Here is a 17,736-nt window from a genome sequence, read left to right on the forward strand (position 1 = left end):
ACATTCCAGTCAGGTTACCCATTACTCTGACATTTCCACAGCAAACTCTACTCAGGGAAAGTGAGGCAGGGGAGGCAGTGAGGTTTGGACTGAAGTATGTGGCTCAACACCTCCAAGTCTGTGTCCCTTGCACAGGACTACAGGCAAGTCCTGATTATTTTATGCTTCTGCTCTAATTGAAAAGTACCTCGCCAGTCTAAAGTGAAACTGATGTGTGACAGAAAATGTCAGGGCACTGTAGGCTGGGGGGGAGGGGAACAGAGTAGAAAAGGATGTAATGGAGAGCCTGGGAAGGTGGCAGTACCCTTGCCCCTGCCCCTGCTCTCCACTTCCTTGCTGCCCAAGCTGGAGGGACTTGCTGCTGCCTGAATGAACAGGCTGAGGATGTCTGATGCCTGATGGGCTGGACAGGTGTACCTGAGCCAGCTTTGGGAATGGTACTGATCTGCTCCAGGCTGCAAATGAATTGTTGCAGAGCTGGACAGGAAGCTTTTCACCCTTCTGTGTGCTACATGGGCCCAGATGGATAGGATGTTGCTTTATGTGTGCCCCAGAGAGCGGCACAAAGTACCAGGTTTATTAATCCAGGGATCCCAGAGGAGCTGGAACATCCTGCTGAGGGTAAAGAGGACAGGATTTGGTGGCTGGGGCACCAGCAGACGTAGCAAGGAAGACGATAAGGTCACAGCAGCCAAGAGGAGGCACCAGAGAAGTTAGTATCAAAACTGTTTTAATAAGGACAATAATAAGTGCATGGCATACAGAGTGGAGGCAGAAAGGATAATTCCATGGATGTGGGTCTTTGGTCTGGAGCTTGTGTTACAGTGTGGAAAGCAGAGGGTGGAGGGGAGCTTGTCCTGAGAGCCTGGGTCCCCGCCCTGGAAGTGGGGATAAGGCTGATCCTGCTGGGTATCAGTGGCCAGAGCTGGGGACTTCTTGAAGCTGGTGCCTGCCCCAGTTTAGTGCTGCTGGCTGGTGCAAGGCAGCCCCTCAGGGAGGCTGAGGAACATGGGCTTGCCCGTAGCCTCGGTGGCCTGACTGTGAGTGGCACTTGCATGAGCAATATGTGTGCACACCGGAGCTCTTTATTCTGCTCTGAAGAGCTCCCTGCCAAAAGCAGCCAGGTCGTGGCTGAACTGCGTGGGAGCAGAGTCTTGCAGCCATGGCCCAGCATCTCCCCCCACTGCACACCCCCTCCTGTCCCAGAGAACAAGGGGGGTCCTGTGAGGGTCCCTCTGGTGACCTCAGACCCCGAGCATGCTGGCTCCACACCATGGCACAAAGGCGCTTCTGTGAGGGCCAGTTTGCACGCGGGGCAGCGTGGGGGGCAGCTCATTCCAGGGTGGCTGCGTCGCCCAGGGCCACTTGGTGAGGGACATTCCATCGTCCACACTTACCCCTGGGAAGGGGTGTACTGGGAAGAGGGGTGTGTGCATGGGGAATGGGCAGAGGGGCAAGGATGGAGACACAAAATGCCTGCCACCACCATGAGGATGGTGGCACAAACTGAGTGGCTTCAGAGGAGGAGTCTCCTTGTTCTGAGGCAGGGGAAAAGGAAGGGAGTTTCAGGATCTGAACTGCAGAATTTGGTGACCTGACAACCTGCCTCTGCTTCCAGCCAGCCAAGAAGTTTCTTCCCTCCCTGCTGAGAGGGGTTGGAGTCAGGAAAGAAGCCATCCTGAGTGATGCCCAGCAGCAGGAGGCAAGTGGAAAGACTCCTGAAATTATCTCTGTGCATGCTCTCACCTCCTGAACACTGAGCACACAGCTTTTTTGGGAGAAAGGGGAAAAGAGGAACCTTAGGTCTTTGCTTGCCCCTTGGGTCCCCAGCTGACCTCCCCTAGCAGACAGATGTGCTATACTGAAGGGTCTTGCACTAGCTGGAGCTGGGGAGATTCCCATCCCCTACGTGCCAGAGCTATTGGTGGGAATATTTCTGGGAGGGCACTCATGCCAGTGCAGGGGGAGGTTGGGGGCTTCAGTGGGAGGATGGGGTATGTCCGCAGACATGCTGGTGGGGCCAGGCCAAGGGCTGGGAGAGATGGTACTGGGGAGAATGGGATGGGGTAGGAAGGAGTTTGGGGTTTCTTTGGCACATGGGAATGTCTCTTTGGTGTCTAATGGCAGTGAGGCCAGAGAAGGGGCGTGATGCCTGGCACTGCAGTGCTCACTGGCCCTTTGCAGCAGCCTGGCCCAGACCTAGGGAGCCCCCCACGAGATAGGCTCTCCTCCTGCCCCTCTCCGGCCCACCCAGTGTCCCCAGCTTGGCAAGGTGGTCACCCACTGTGTCTGCCGGTGACATTGGCACCTGAGGGTGGGGCATGGGGAGGAGGGCAAAGACCCCAGCACCAGTGTCTCTGGTGGGGCCTGTTATGGGAGAGGTGGCCATTCACACCTTGACTTCATCATCCTCTTCCTCCTCCTCATTGGCATACTCGAAGGAACTGCTGTGCCCACCTCGGACACCAGTGTAGCTTTCCTGCCGGCTGGAGAGCTTGGTCTCCTCCTCCTCCTCTCCTTGGTTCCAGCTGGCCTCGGGAGACTGGCTCTCCTTTGTCACTTGTGACCGCCACAAGATGCTGCTGGGGCTCTCCCACAGGGTCTGTGTCCGGGCCTGCCGGGGACCCTCGCCCTTCTCTGAGCTCCGTGGGGTGCTGGTCCCACCGTAATGGCGGGCCAGGACCTGGGTCGCTCGATCAAATTCTCCCGCCTCAATGGTGCAGTCGTTCCAGTGCCCCTGCCACGGGGTCCCTCTGGGCGCTGCCCCCGGCCCCGAAGCCCACACAGAATCCGCTCCAGCACCTTCGATGGCATGTGCCTCTCCGTTGGCATGGACTGACAGACCTGGCAGTGAGCTGGCCCCTGACAGGTTGCTCTGCCTGGAGTGGTCCCAGAAGCTGGATGTTGACTTGTCCTCTTCGTGGGATGCACCCACTGCTGGAGGGACCCTGTCCTTGGTCCCCTCACCGCACAAGAGGTGTGGGCCATCCTCCCCCACCTCATTCCCATTGGTTTCAGAGAAGCTCATCACCTGGAGGAGCTCGCTCATCAGGGAGGGCCCCAGGTCCAGGCGGAAGGACAGTAGGGAGTCTGAGCGATCCAGCTCATCTTCCCCAGGAAAGGTGCTCTCTTGGGGCTTTTCCAAGCGAGGGACACGAGGGATGGTGCAAAACCCGGACTCCAACCCTGTGAAGCAGAAGGGATGGCTGGTGAGGGGAGGGGATGGCTTTGTGGGAGGAAGCCTACCTTACTTCTGCAGGGACAGGGGACACTTCTGCCACAGTGGCTCAGGTCACGCTCCCGTCAGTGGCACTGACCTCTAAAGGACAGGCCAGTGTCTCTGTGGACATTTCCAAAGCTCAGAGTACAGCACAGGGTATCCAGGTGCACTCTGGGCTTGGTAAGATGGCAGCGGGGGCTGAGCCAGATAGGTGAGACCAGGAGATGGCAGCATTGCGTCAGCTTGCCTTTCCCTCTGAACCAGGCCACCTCCCCTGGCTGCTGCAGGCCCCCCAGATCAACCCCCCCAGACCCAAGACCTTCTGCTCCAGACCTCCCTCCCTGGGGAAAACCTGAGCCACAGCCCAGTGCTGTGAGGCTGGAGAGGAGGCACATAGCTGAACCATCCTATCCTTTCCACAACCCTTTCCTAAAGGAGACCCTGGCTGGCAGGGAGGGTTGTGGGAAGGCTGGAAAAGAGTGGATGGAGTCCTGTGAGGAGCAGCACATGGAGATGTAGAGGTTGGCACTGCCAAGCAAGCGGCTAGAGCACCTGTGTGGAGGTGGGGAAGCCGTGCCATGAGTCTCCTTGACCTTGTAACCTTGGAGTGGGCATTGCTCCACTGTCCCAGCACCCTCTTAGCTTCCTCAGGGAGGCTGCTTATGGTAAAGGTGTAGGGCTGGGGCTAGATGGAGGGCACTGCCTTACAACTACTCCACACAGGCTGCCAGCTGTGTGGGGCTATGGGAGAGGGGGAGAAACAGAGAAACCATCCATGCCCCACTTTGGGGGACACCCTGGGAGGAGACCCTCCAAGGGCAGGACCAAGGACCATGGTTCAGAGCAAGGTTAGGGTTATCTGCTCACAGGGATTATCAGGACTGGGGACTCTTAAATGTTCCATCTCTCCTGAGAGCCTGAAGTCCCTCAGTGGGGAGGAAACTGAGGTATGGTGCAATGGAGAAGGGCTGCAGAGGATGCACAGTACCTGGGTGCCAGCCTCTGCCCTGCGCTTCACTCACCATAGGCCTGGTGCGTTTTGGAGAACCTGTTGGATGCGCTTTTGAAGGAGAACTTGCTGGTCAAGCCGCGTCCACCGCCACCGTCATACATCCCCTCGTTGAGCTGCGGCAGGGAGATGGCGTTTTTGATGATGGGCGAGATGGCCGGGGGGGCGGGCGATGCCCCCGCCTGGCCCCCACTGCCCCGTCTCTTCAGTGGCGTCCGGCGGACGTGCCGCAGCGTCCGGGTGAAGAAGTTGTTGGCTTTGGCTGTGTCAGCCCCGCCGTGGTTGCTAAGGAAGGAGGTGTCCCCAAAGACGTCCCCGCCGCGCCCCACGTGCATGGTGTGCCGGAAGTCCCCCAGTGGTGGGCTGATCATGTCTGGCGTCAGCTCCGACTTCAGCCGCCGCTTGCCATGGGAGCCTGACACCCAGCTGAGCACTGGCAGCTTCCCCAGGCTCATGTTGCACCCTTCACCTCACCCTTGCCTCTGGAAAAGCCCCAAAAATCAGCCCTCAATAGGCTTCCAGCACTGAGGTGATCTGTCACATCCCTGAGCTTCCCATTGCTTCTGCACAGATTCTCTTGGGGTAACAGCTCATGTCACTTTGGCTTCCAGCAGGTTTCCTGCTTTTCTGCACTATGTCGCACTCATGAAATCACTCTCAGGGGGTACTTCCTCAGTGGTGAGGACAGTGGTGGCACTGAGGTGTCCCCAGGGGGTGTCTGGGTCAATCCTGGTTCTGCAGAGGCTGCTGGAAGCTGTGTCTGGCCGTGGGCTTTAGGGGTTAATCCTCTGTCTTCTGCCACTGCTGGGAGAGTGGAAGCCAGTCACAGATGAAGCAGCGGGTGACAATGGGAGCTTGGAGTGGACTGGCAGGGCAAGTGAGTTGGTCCCCTTGTTTCCCACCTAAACAAGGTAAGAGGAACAGTTAAAGCCTTGGAGAGGATTTTCCCAGCCATATTGACTGAACCCCTTGAACTGTCTGGAGAGATTAAAGGCAATGTATAAGACAATGGGGAGGTTGCTACTGGCTGTCCCCCTTGCCTGGCCTTCCTCTTTGGAAGGAAGAACAAGGCTTTCCTCCAAATCACACATGCTGTCCCTCACCTCTCTGACCTCCCTCAGTGTGCCTCAGTTTCCCCCATCTGCAAAGCAGCTTGGCCAGACCCATGCCACAACACAGGCTGAGGATTTCCCTCCCAGGCAGAACCTCCCAGAGCAGTGCCCTGCCCGGCTGCCCCGGCTCCTGAGGTGAGAAACCTCTCCCTCCTTTTTGCTATTCAGATGAACCCTTGAGGAGAGGGTGAGGCCTGGGGACTGTGTGCTTCTCAGGGAGAAGGAGTGGTGGGACGCAAAAATGCAATATTTGTAAATTGCTTTGTTTGTCCTTCACTGGCTGGGTCCCCAGGTACTGGGCAGACATGCTGGAGAAGCAGGGAGCTGGCAGTGTGGAGAAAGCAGCTGCTTTGCAGGGAGGGGAAACTGAGGCATGGCAAGGGAGGTGATTGCTCAAGGTTGGAGGAGAAGGTGGGATGGGACCCTGCACTCAGGCGGGTCCTGGAGGCACTGAGGAGCAGGCGGGAAGCAGCAGCTGGATGCATGATAGCAGGGCGATGACTTCCCCAGTCAGTGAGAAGGACACTCAGATGGGCAGATTCCCCATTGGCATGTGGGCAGGTGGAAGAGAGTGGGTTGGGGAAAAGAGAGGATTTGGATACGGAGCATCTCCGAGTATCAGTGCTCTGGGTAGCCACCTGGGGACATGTCCCTCCCTGGGGTCAGTTCTGGGGCCAGGGGAACAGGATGGAACTGGGTCCCTCCATCAGGGCTGGTTTGGAGGACAGCATGACAAAGGGTGATGCAGAAGCCTCACATCCCTTGATCTTCATATGCTGGGACCCCCATTGCTGCATGGCTTTGTCTGTCTCCCCCTGGCATGTTGCCTGCCTCTCCCACCTGTCCCCGTGTCACTTCAGAGTATCCAGGCACTGCCAGGGTGGCAAAGGCTCTGGTGAAGGGGAGTCCTGGACATGAAGTAGTTTTCCTGGCTGGCTACACGTGATTTTGCTTTGCCCTGGCCTTGTTTGCTCACCTGGGGCCCCTCTTATCTGCCAGGGGTTAATGTCTGGGGAAGGGAAAACAAACCTCCCTCAGCAGTGCCCAGCACCATTGGCTGCCTCCCGGGGTGGCAGCGGAGGGTGGCACAAAGGGCAGGTTGGATTCCTGCTGGCCCCCAGCTCCCTAGCTCATGCAGCTCAAGTCTTCATCCTGCTCACAGAGGCCATGCAATGCTGTCTCACAGCCGGGACATGGCAGATGGTAGATTTGGGGTGAGAGGACGACTGGGAAGCTATTTCCTCTCTCTGGCAGAAGCCCACCCATAGCCACTGGGTCAAGGCTCTCCTAGAGTGCAAGGAAACTACTAGGGTAGTCCCTGCAGCACAATGGGGGTCTTGGGACCACAGGGAGAGAGATGCAATCCCATTTTTGAGCTGTCCCCAGGGTCTCCAGGAAGGCACATGACCCTGGAAGAGGGGATTAGGTGAGCTACAGCCCTCAAGTTTTCCTTTCCCTCTGCACATTGGAGCCCCTGAAAAACACAAAGTGGGGACTCTGCCCTTCAGCCTGTGCTGCACTGGCCAGGGCTCTGAGGGGAGAACTCCCCTACTCCACCCCAGGTCCCCTGTTCAGCAGAGGTGCCCTGCAGACCCTTGCAGGGGACATCACACCTTGGGATGCGGTGGCAAGGGAAGGAGGGATGTGGGAGGAGAGCTTGCTCCATGTCTGGACAACTATTGAGTGGGGAGCTTGGTGGAGGAAAGAGTTTCTCCTTCCTTGTCCCTTGGTCATGACAGGGAAGCAAGCCAGTACCTGGCCCCTGGCTCTACCTGCCTGCTGGCAGGCAACAGGCACTGGGAGGGGAGGGAGGGAGGGAGGGAGCGATGCAGCTGGTGCCCAACCCTACCTGGATGGCAGGTTTCTGGCAGGCCTGTTGGGTTTTTTCTCCTTCCAGTCTCCTCTTTTTCCTCCTTTTCTCTGCCCCTGGTATGACTCCCTGAAGACTGTGCCCCTTTGAGTTCTCTCCTTCACCCAACCAGACTCCTCCGTGCCAGGGAAACTCGTGATTCTGCGGGCAAAGGGTGACCTGTGTGCTGTCCTTTCCTCCACTGGGCAAGGGAACCACTCTGCCTGGCCATCTGTCTGTCCAGGTGCCACTGCTTCCATCTGGCAGCCCTCTGTGTTCGCCGATTCTCAGCAGAAAGCCCACAGCCCATCACGACCTCCCCTTCCCCGGCATCCTCTCTCTGGCTCCCTCCTCGCCTCCTCTGGGAAGCCCCCTGCCCTCAAAGACCCACGACCAGCACCTCCTCCTCCTACTTCCAGCCTGGCCTCCCCCATTTCCACCCTGAGTTCAGCTGGTTACCACTGGTTTTCCACTAGCCGGGAATGGCCTGAGCTGTTCTGCTTGCTGGGAAGAGCGGAAACCAGAAAGGGGGGGAAAATAATCCAGATGTCTAGTTGGCTGGAGCTGCTGAAAGCAGCCGCTTCCCTCCTCCTCCTCTCCTTACACCCCCCTCTCCCAAAGGGGACATACTCCAAAAGAGGGTGAGTAATTTGGGGTGGTCTCAACAGTGGGAAGAGCGGGTGGAAATTGTTGTGGATGGCCAGGAAGGCTTTCCCAGCCTTCCCAAGTGCCAAAAAACCTCCCTTTCCCCAAAGGAAGGGAGGCAGAGGTTCCCCTGTTGAGTGACTGCTCTGGGATGGGGAAAGCCAGCAGGGACAGGCTTTTGGGGAAGGGGGAAAGGGGCTTAGCTGGCTGGGCTGGGCCTCCTCCAGCTTCCCTGGAGCCGTGCCGGGCAGTAGGCAGACGCCTAAATCCAACTCCTGTGCTGCTGGCTGCTATATATATCCATAGTGATATCTCTCAGTATAACAAGGATATTTTTCCAAGTAGACGTGCTGGGACTTAGAGGGAGGTCAAGACTATGAAGGTGGGCAGTTTCCAATCATCCCTTTCCTGCCCTCTTACGATAAAGTGCTCCCTTTCTTCCTCCATGCCTCCGAAATCAAGGCGCCACGAGCCTGCAGGGTTTTGAGGGATATCCAGAGCAGAGTTTGGGAAGCCAGTGTCCCACTGCCTTCCCCCATCTGTGGGACCCTCTTCTCACTCCCTTTCTTTCCTGCCTCTTTCCCCTGGCCCGCGTCCCCTCTCCTCACTCCCCGTTTCCTGTTGCATTCCTGCCTTCTTGTCCCTTTCTTTTTTGCCATCCTCCCCCTCTCTATCCCCTTGCCACCCTCCCCCCGCCCCGCTTCTCCCCTCTCCAACCACCCTCTCCACCCTTTTCCTTCTGCTCCCAACACCTCCCCCTCCCCAGCTCTACAGACTGATCAATCAAAATTTTCACGATTTACCTCTTTCGAACCAGAGTTATTTTTCCCCGTCCTCCGGACGAAAAGTTGCGAGACACGCCCCGTGGGCCCCTGTAACTTGCTCCGAGGGCTACTGGTGCTGCGTCCTGGAATGGAGGGGGGGGGAAACGGGAGGCATGTCCCCCCTCCCTTTTCCCACGGCTGTCCCCTCAAGGCTGGCTCTCCCAGGCTGACGCCCTGATGCCACGGGAGAGAGGGAGCGAAGCTGGCGGGGAGGGGACGTGGGAAGGAGGAGGGCGGGCTGCAGCACTGCCGAGCCAATCCTCGACTCGGCAAGAAGACCAGAGAAAATGAGATTTATTCCAACTATCCAGGACAGAAAACTTCAGGAACTTCTCTGCCGCTCCCCTCCTCCTCCCCACTTCCCCAGTGCCATTTCCCGTCTGCCGGCATTTGCTGCCTCCCGCTCCCGGGCGCCCGCTTCAATGGGTTTGGGGGAAGGGGGAAGCCCAGGTTGCTGGCTAACCTGGTTAGGGGAGCCTGGTGGGGCACAAAGGAAAGGGCTTTGACCTCTGTGTGTGTGTGACCCCTCGGTATCACATAGGGTCGTCTCATCCCATATTGGATAGAAGTCCCCACCAGTGTCTGTGGTGTAGTAGTGCCAGTCAGGACTGCGATGGGGGGGGGTGGGTGGTCATTCCAGGACCTGTCGGTAGCATTGTGTTGGGTGTTAGCAGGATAACAGCCTCCCTGAAGGCCACGTGGGCCAGTCTGGCATTTGTTACATAGTAAAGACAAGTGTCACAGGTTTGGGACAAGCTTCATATCAGTGGCAGTGCGTCAGACGAAGGTGAGGGGGTGGCAATGGATAAATGCAAGGAGGTGCTCTTTGATGGCACCAGGGAGAATTTCTGCCCACACATAGAACACCACATCCCTCTGGCATTTTGCTTCATCCATCCTTGCTGGTCACAGGGCAGAAGACCCTATAAGTGCCTATGAGGGGCAACCTGCTGGTGGGTGTGGATTCACCAGTGCCATCAGTGACCCTCATGGCCTTCAGGCGAGACTCAGTGGCTCTGCTGGGGACCACTTGGCCAAGCACAAGCACTTATTCAGGGCCCTTTGGAGGAGAAGGGAGGTGTCTCTGCTGGTGAAGGCGAGACAAGACTTGTTGGGGTTAAGTAGGGCCTGGCTAAAGGGATGACAAGATGTCTGCAGAGGAGATGTCAAAATGGAGCCTGGCCTCTTGCTGGGCTCAGATGGCTCCTACTGGGGTGCCCAGGCAGCAGCACCTTATTGCTCAAAGGTTTGCTAAGTAGTAGCAGGATTTTGGCACTGTTCTCAGCCTCTCAGCCTCAGGCTCCTCTTCTGTGAAACGGAAGTTGGGTTTTCTGTAGAAGTCTTCCCCATTGGGAATTAAGAGCACATGGACTGTGCATGTTGGTGGTACTTTAGTGGGTCTGTGTCTTGGAGGAAGATGGGAGCTGAGCTCTGATGGGGGGAGCTCTGCCATCAGCAGGGAAAGGAGGAGAAATCATGACCTGCATTCTCCCTGCTTGTCAGAGGTATAGTAGGCATCCCTTCCCCCAGGTCCTGCTCAGAGGAAGCTAATGGGAGTGGTGAGAGAGGCAGGAAAAGACTCTTTATTTGGGTCTCCCCCTCTGCACTGCTGCCAGTGCATCTCCCCCCACCCTGCCTGAGGGGCTCCCCCTCACTCCCCTCACCTCCATCCCCATACCCTTGCAGGAGAGGCTGTGTCAGGGAGCAGAGCCCAGCGACAGCAGCAGTCTCCACTGGGGAATGCAGAACAAATCTTTTCCAGATGGGACAGGGGCCACATTCTGCTTCTTGCAGGGCTGCCGGCTCTCCACTCTCTCCTCCTCCTCCTCCTCACTCCTGCTCCAAGCATCTATGTGCTACAGGTCAGGATGGGCTCCATTTCCAGGAAAGCAGATGGAAATCCCCCATCTTCATCACTCTTCCCCAAACCTGTGATTTTGTGGCCATGCCAGCCAGGCTCTGATTTTTGTCCTTCTGAGTCTAGCCCTGGAGTGCTTTGGAGACCTCCAGGGTGTGTGCTAGCTCCAGGTCTCCATACCCATCCTGGCCTCTGGCTGCTTGGTTACACCGATACCCCCTTCTTTCATATACAGCTGCCTGGAACGTGAATCTGTCCAATCCTACCTCTTGGCCTAGTTATCCACCCTGGCTGGTAAATGAGAAGTGGCTGTGAGCCTGGACAGTGCTGCAGAGCCACTGTACCACTCATGTGTGCCCTGGGCAGGAGCTTATGCCTGGACCTGTCCCATCCCAGCTACCTTGTTTACCTTCAGTCACCCCAACCTTTCATCCCGTCTGTAACCCTAAGCCCCAGGCAGTAGTACCAGTCTCACCATTACAGTGAGACTGGCCATTGGGCTTATCATGGAGCAGACAAGTGACCCAGCAGCTTTCCTGGATGAGAAGGATTTGCTTTGATTACCACAATATCAAAGACTGGGCTGTGCAAATTGCATCCTCTCGTCTTCCCATAACTCATCCCTCTGACATGGGGTTGAGGTCTTATGGGTGTGTGAGTGTGATGAGGATGGAGAGAGGAAGGGAGGGATGTGTGGGGCTGAAGTCTCTGCCCCACACCTCCTGGTGCTCAGTCCTTCTTCCTATCTCACTTTGTAGTCCCTTCTGCTTGCAGACCCAATGCCTGAAGGAGGCTGATGCAGGACTCCCCTCCAGTGAAGAAAAATCCCTCTTCTCCCTTTCCCCAGTGCCTGAGGGGAACCGAGGGAAGGCAATGAGGGCATCCCAGCTTGCAGATGAGGTCAGTGGGAAGGGGGTGCCTTGCTCAGTGCACAAGAAGCAGATATCCTGTTGCTGCCCAGGGTCTCTGGCTCATATTTCCTCATTAACTGAGAGCGCTGCTTGTTTGCGGGTGACTTCCAGATGTTTCCATTCTCCTCACAGGGGCCATCAGTGTGCATACCTCGTGGGTATGGGAAATACTGCCAGCACTGGGGTCGGGGACAGACTCCTGCCATGATGGAGAGGGGGCTCCCTTGTCCCACCACACATCCTGGTATGGCCTCATCCAGCTACCCCCTCACCCTGGTGCTGTCAGGTCCCCCCCCTGCTCCCAGCCCGTGGCCCTCAGTGCTGCCTCCAGTCCACGTCTCGCTGCCCTGGGGATGAGCTGAAGGCAAAGCCAGTTTTAGAGTGAATAAGCCAGGGTGGTGGCAGGAGGTGACACCCTGGGGCAAGGGATAGGTGTAAGGCACCCAGCGTCTTGCCAAGAGCATCTCTGGTCTGATGCCAGCTCTGGCTTTGTAGGCACTGGACTCCTCATGCCCTATGGTTTCTTCATCAAGATGACTTCTCTCTGGCAGCATGTGCTGGGCCTGGCTCAGCCCACTTTTCGGACTGTGCTGTGGGTCACCCACACTGTACCTGCAGCCTTTGAGATAACCAGGGAAAGAGATCAGAGTGGTCCGATTCCCAGCATGCTTGTGCTGCACTGGGGAAGGAAAGTGGGTGGGTTGTCGTGAGCACCACCAGGCAGGCAGCAGCATTGAGTTAGACCCACTCATGCTAGAAGAGGGGTAGATCAAGCTCTGTAAAAGCCCATTTCTAATTTCCTCCACTGATTCCTCCAGCTCCCCTCCCCTGGAGCAGTAGGAGGCTGAAGGAATGGGATTGACCATGTCCTGCTTGTGGGATTTGCAAAGGGGGAATGTGTGCTTTTCCCTGGGGAGCTGGGCTGGGAACTCAAAGTCTCAGGGTTTGCCAAAGCCCAGGAGGAGGTACGGATGAGTTCCCAGGCTTGTTGGCGGATTGCCTCCCTCCCTCTGCCCATCTCCTCCTATCCCAAATGTTTTCGTCTTTCTTCCTCCCCCCAGACTTCCCAGCTTCATCCTGGTATGCTAGTCCTGTTTGCTGGTCAAGGATGTGGGGTGCTGTAGGGGTATTGTGGGTTAGAGGGTTGAGGGACAGACCCAGACACAGATCAGAACCCTGATCTATGTTCTCCCTCCGACTTTCCCCTGGGCACAGAGGAGAGGGAAGGGGGGGGTTGGTACGTGGTTGGGAGGGAAGGGAGGATGTTGCATAAACCAGAAGCAATCCAGGAACAGCTGCCTGTGGCCTGGAAACACCTCTGTGATTTCAGGTTCTAGGAAAGGAGATGTAAATATGTATTAATATTTATATTTACGTATGTAGACTACATCTCCCCAGAACACCCCCTTTCCCCCCCACTTGATTCTCCAGTTACTTTTCATAGACCTTGTGAAAATTTATGCAGGAGGGACTGGGGAGAGGGCTTAGATATCGGTTTGGTGCTTGGAGTAGCAGCTCTGTGTGTGTGGGCATCTGGGGGTCACTTTTCCCCCCCCAATATGTTCCTTTGGCAGGATAAGAAGGGGGAGCACATCTTCAGGAGTTTAAAGCCTTTGCAGGCTGGAAAGAGCTTGTTGTTGGAACTGGGAGAGAGGTTGTTGGGACTGGGAGAGAAAGGGGGAGATGTTGAGGGTAGAAGGGATGCGGTCAGGAAGGAGGAAGCACAGGGAATGGAGGTGAGGAGCAGGAAACAGAAGGCCTCTAGGTGGAAAGACCCTTTTGGAGATGAATTGCATGAGGAGGTGGGAAAAGGTGTTTTGGGGAAGGGAGGAGCTGGGAGATCTCAAAGGAAGGGAGTAGGTCCCAGGGCTGGTGTGGCATGGGAGAGGGGATGGTCAAGGAATGGGGTATGCATCCATAGAGCAGAAGTGGAGCGGGGTGCAGGGATGAGGAAGGGTGAGATGTGTGAAGAGAAGACGTGGGGATATAGGGAATGAGGGCTGGGGCTGAAGAGGTAAGTCATCCATGTTGGGAGAGGGGGACTATGCTTGGGGAATGTGTCCTGGTCAAAGGGAAGAAGTGAAAACCAGGGGAATGGTTGAATATGAGGCCTGGACAGCTCTTTCATCATAATGATTTTGCCTGTCCATCCAGCCTGTGTATTTTTGGCCCACGGAAGGAAGGGGGTGGGAATGCAGAGGGAGCTAAAAATAGGGGTGTCCCTGCCCATTCCCCAAGGCGGGCATCCGTCTGCCTGCCTGCCTGTGGGGCTGCTGCGGGATCTGGAGGAGGGGAGCAGGTCCAGCCTTCTCCCCATGGCGTCTGGCTCTGCTTTTGTTTGTCTCACAGCCCTACAGGGACAGGAAGAGGCTGCTGGGCTGGGGAACAATGGCTCATTCTCTGGGAGTCTGCGCCTGCCGAGGAGCGATAGGGGGGACGTGGGATGGTGGCCAGAAGGCGAGCACAGCCTCCTAGTGCCACTGCTGCAGGAGTTTTTACCCCAGAAGATGATGGGGTCCACTGGTGGGATGCAGGGGGACCTTCCCCAGCCCATTCCTCTTCTCCAGACTCAAAACCACGTTCCTGTGCCTAGTTGGAGAGGGAATGAGAGGCTGACTCTGGTGGATGCACTTTATGGAGGAGACAAGGGAGGCAATACTGGCAACTCAGAGAGCGGTGGGAGCATGTCTCCAACCAGCACTGGGAAATGCACTGTTTTGCAGCCTCTCCTTGAGCCTATGAAATCTGGAGTGCGGTTGGAGCTTGCACCCCCAGTGGGAATGTCCCCAGCTGGGGTCAGGGAGGTATTTATCTGGGAGCTGTATTGTGCCTCTGTCCTGGCTGTCACTGTGCTCCCCGAGGCAGTGCCAGTACTGCTGGTGGAAGCTCTCTCCATGCCCTGTGCTCCCTGCTGTCTGGGAGACAGCCAAGGGGCATGGATATGTGTGCATGGTGGGGGGTGATAAATTCTTTTATCCCACCTCTTTCTTCTCTAGACCCTCCTTTTGTGTCAGTGTCTCTCCTGGATGTCAGATCTGACAGCATGGTGCTGGAAATGCCGCAGGGAAAGTCTGTCCCCACACTTTTCCAGGCTTGCTAGGGGTGAGAGGAGGTGGTGTTAGCACCTGAGGTAGGGGAGAGGTTAGGACATATTTTGCAAGGGGTGAGCAAGGAGGGGACAGAAGAACTTCCCTGTTTCCAACCCCCTTTTTTCAAGGTCTTGGATACTTGGGCTGAATGCTTGCCAGGGCTCCTCTTGTTTACTCAGCCGGGGAGCTGACACATCCAAGGTCTCTGCTGACTCCACTTTCCCACATGCTGCTGGCGGGCGCATTCCAGGGCAGAGTGGAGATCAGCACAGAGGCATACCAGAGGTTTCCATCTGGGATGCCATCCCCCCTCCCTGCTCTCCCCAGGCATCTGGCACCTCCTGCCAGGTTGTGAAGAGCGGGCATCACATCTGGCCAGCTTCCTGTGTCTTTAAAAGCCAGGGCTGGCACAGAGCCCAAGCATGGATGGGGACCCCAGAAACAGGGACCTACCTCTCAAATTGAATGCCTTCAGCAAGGCTCTGTTCTTCTTTCTCCTTCCCTCCACAGATCTCAGTCCTGTTTCCCATAATGACCCATGGCAGATGTGTGGAGGGGCAGGGGATGCCTGTCTCAACTTAGTCCTCCCTAGAGGGACCTGGGGGAAAGGGGTAACACCCTCCTAGGCAGCAGTCCAGCCTTTTCATTTTAGGATGGGCACGTATTCCTGCGGCTGGGTTTAGCAGCACTGGGCTCTGCAGCTGCACACTTCTCCTGCAGGCACCGGCTCTGGTCCGTCCTGGGCAGCAGCCCAGACCTGGTGTGGCTGCCTTTGGTTTTAGGAAGAAAGGCCACAAAGCTTTTAAAAATAAGCATGGCCCTCACCCTGTCATTTAGGGTGGAGGTTTCTGTCCCAGCAATGCTCCCAGCTCTACCAGGGCAGCAGAGATCTTTGCCTCCTCCGACCTCAGGTTGCTGCTGTCAAAGGACCACCATGACCTTTCCTTTTCCCCCACAGGCCGGCCCACAGAGGCCCCTTTACGCCCAGCCCCAGCGTCTGGAAGAAGGGGCCTCGTCTCCCTCCCTGGCTGCCACAGGAAATGCGGAGCCTGGAGGTCAGGGGCCAGCTGGCAGCTCCTCCCGTGGAGGCCAAGCAGCCCAACGCTGGGGCTTGCATCATGTGGCGTCTGCCAGAGAGGAGGGGAGGGAGGCAGAGCCGTGGAAGGCGGAGGGAGAGGGCCAGGCTCTTCCTGTTTATGTGACTACCAGACCCCCAAGAAAGGGAAAGGACTTGGAAAGCTCATTGCTCTTGGGCGAGCTCCAGCAAGCAACTGTCTGTGGCTCTTAGCCCAGGGATTGCATCTATGGGGCAGGGTGTGACTTCTTCCCAGGGGAAACAGGCATCCAGCTCCAGGGAGGGCTAGGGTTACATTCGTGGGCATTGAAAACCTCTGGTGTAGAGGGGAGGCTGCAGTTAGCTTCCTGGGAAGTGAGGGACAGCTCCTGTTACACCCCAGACTTTGATCCTCCTGTGGTTTTCTCTGACTTTTGCTGATGTTGGTCTCTGGGATGGTCTGAAGGGCAAAGAGCCACTCAGGCCAAGACGAGGAGGTAGCTGGGTATTTTAGCTTTGGGACAGAGGAATGGGGATCTCTGGGAGTGCCAGGCATGGAGGGGTGCCTAGGGGAGGGTTACAAATCGCAGCCTGTTCAGCCACAATGGCTCCAGCACAGATCCCATGCAGCAGACAGAAGGGCTGCAAGACCTCCCACATTATCTAGGGTCACATCCTGCAGGGCATTTGGTGTGGCCGTGGTGGTATGTGGAAGAGGAAATGAGATCCAAGATGCTGTGCTCTTGTCTACACCTCTGGCACCTAACTGCTCTGGCTTAGGTCATATCTGTACCAAATTTGTTGTGTCTCAGCTTTGGTTTGTAGTCCTTGGCCCACACTAAGCATGGGTTGAGGGGTGCTCTGTGCCACCTCTGACAGATGTCCTGGAGGACACACCATTAGACAACACTTAGAGGAGCAGAGGGGAGTTATAGCCTCTTTGCTGTCCCAGAGGTAAGCCCAGGCCTGGCTCAGTGCAGCAGCAATCTCCAGTCAGCTGTAGGATAAGAATAGCTGGGCCCAGTGTAGGTCACAGAATCATAGAATCACAGAATGGTTTAGATCGGAAGGGACCTTAAAGTTCACCCAATTCCAACCCCCCTGCCATAGGCAGGGACATCTTCCACTAGACCAGGTTGGTCAGAGCCCCATCCAACACTTCCAAGGATGGGGCATCTACTGCTTCTCTGAGCAAGCTGTTCCAGTGTCTCACCACCCTCACAGCAAAGAATTTCTTCCCTAATTTAAATCCGCCCTCTATCAGTTTGAAGCTATTCCATGAAAAGGCTTGGGAAAGGCCTCAGCAGTCATGAGTAAGGAGCCCTGGCAGGTTTGCGTGGCAGGAACAGGCACAGCCCTTGGCTCCTTTGCAAGGGCTCCAGTTTAAGGCCACGCTGACCCAAAGCGTTTGGGCTTTGCCCAACCACCTCCTTCCCCACGGGGTTGGATGGTGCGGTGGTGCCACCCTATGGCCCTGGAGCAGTGTTACAAGTGCTGGTGGCACTTGGCTGTTCTTTGCCCTCTCCAGAGAGGCTTTGAATTCAGCTCTTTTCCCTGTCCATGAGCTGGACAGGTTTGCTCTCCAGTCAAGGGGAAAAGGTTCTGGTGTAGTCCTGACCTACTGAAACCCCAGAGAATTCTCAGCATGCCTCCCTCTCTTGCCACTGCATTGCCCTCCAAGGACAGTCAGGTATTCCTGGGTCTAGAAAACCACCAAGCTTGGGCTGGTTTCCCAAACCATGAACTACAAGACCAGGTTCACAGGTGAACCAGGATCTGCTCTCTGACAGTGGCTGCTGGAGCTTTGATGTACTGCAGACTGGAAAGCCAACATGCCTTCTCCCATGCACCACCAACCCGCGCCCTCGAAGCTTCAACTATTGTAGCAGAAGGGAGTTTTTTGGGACTTCATTTATGTTATCTGTTGCTTATGGAGCAAATTTGCTGGTAAGTCTGAAAGAGCAGGAGCTTCCTTCCCTGACACATGAATCCTGTCCCTTTCCTTGGTATGGCACATGTTTAGTCTAATTAAAGTGTTGTGGGATGGTATGACCCCTCCTGCCTCTTCTCCATCAGCATCTGGCCAGTCTCAGCCTGACAGTGACTCAGGGAAATCTGGCAGCCAAACACCCTGGGGCATGCTTATGTACCAGCCCAGGAGAGGA

At 56.3% G+C, this 17,736-nt stretch overlaps 2 protein-coding genes across 3 annotated transcripts in view; one reads left to right on the forward strand and one right to left on the reverse strand.

Annotated features, from left to right (window-relative positions):
• Positions 1-733: 733 nt before the first annotated feature.
• CDC42EP1 (CDC42 effector protein 1) lies at positions 734-8,816 on the reverse strand. Of its 2 annotated transcripts, XM_027715059.2 has the most exons (4): positions 8,639-8,816; positions 7,191-7,352; positions 4,243-5,131; positions 734-3,186 (listed from the first exon to the last, which is right to left on the reverse strand). In XM_027715059.2, exons 3-4 carry the CDS (start codon positions 4,682-4,684, stop codon positions 2,390-2,392), a joined length of 1,239 nt encoding a protein of 412 aa, XP_027570860.1. In that variant the 5' UTR covers positions 4,685-5,131; positions 7,191-7,352; positions 8,639-8,816; the 3' UTR covers positions 734-2,389. The 2 variants fall into 2 exon arrangements, with proteins under 2 accessions (XP_027570860.1, XP_027570859.1); XM_027715058.2 differs by lacking the exon at positions 7,191-7,352.
• CARD10 (caspase recruitment domain family member 10) overlaps positions 6,535-17,736 on the forward strand; it is a 32,428-nt gene continuing 21,226 nt past the window's right edge. Inside the window, exons 1-2 of the mRNA XM_039384900.1 lie at positions 6,535-6,555; positions 7,768-7,831. Coding sequence (XP_039240834.1) covers positions 6,535-6,555; positions 7,768-7,831 — 85 coding nt within the window. The remainder of the gene's footprint in view (positions 6,556-7,767; positions 7,832-17,736) is intronic.

The sequence above is a fragment of the Pipra filicauda genome, unplaced genomic scaffold (assembly GCF_003945595.2).
Source record: "Pipra filicauda isolate LSUMZ 115617 unplaced genomic scaffold, ASM394559v2 scaffold384_size681814_pilon, whole genome shotgun sequence".
Taxonomy (NCBI): domain Eukaryota; kingdom Metazoa; phylum Chordata; class Aves; order Passeriformes; family Pipridae; genus Pipra; species Pipra filicauda.

Excerpts from the sequence above, each read along its gene's own strand:
- CDC42EP1 (XM_027715058.2), bottom strand. The coding sequence starts at position 4,684 with ATGAGCCTGGGGAAGCTGCCAGTGCTCAGCTGGGTGTCAGGCTCCCAT. Across the intron at positions 3,187-4,242 it reads CAAAACGCACCAGGCCTATG|GGTTGGAGTCCGGGTTTTGC; the intron begins GTGAGTGAAGCG and ends TCTGCTTCACAG.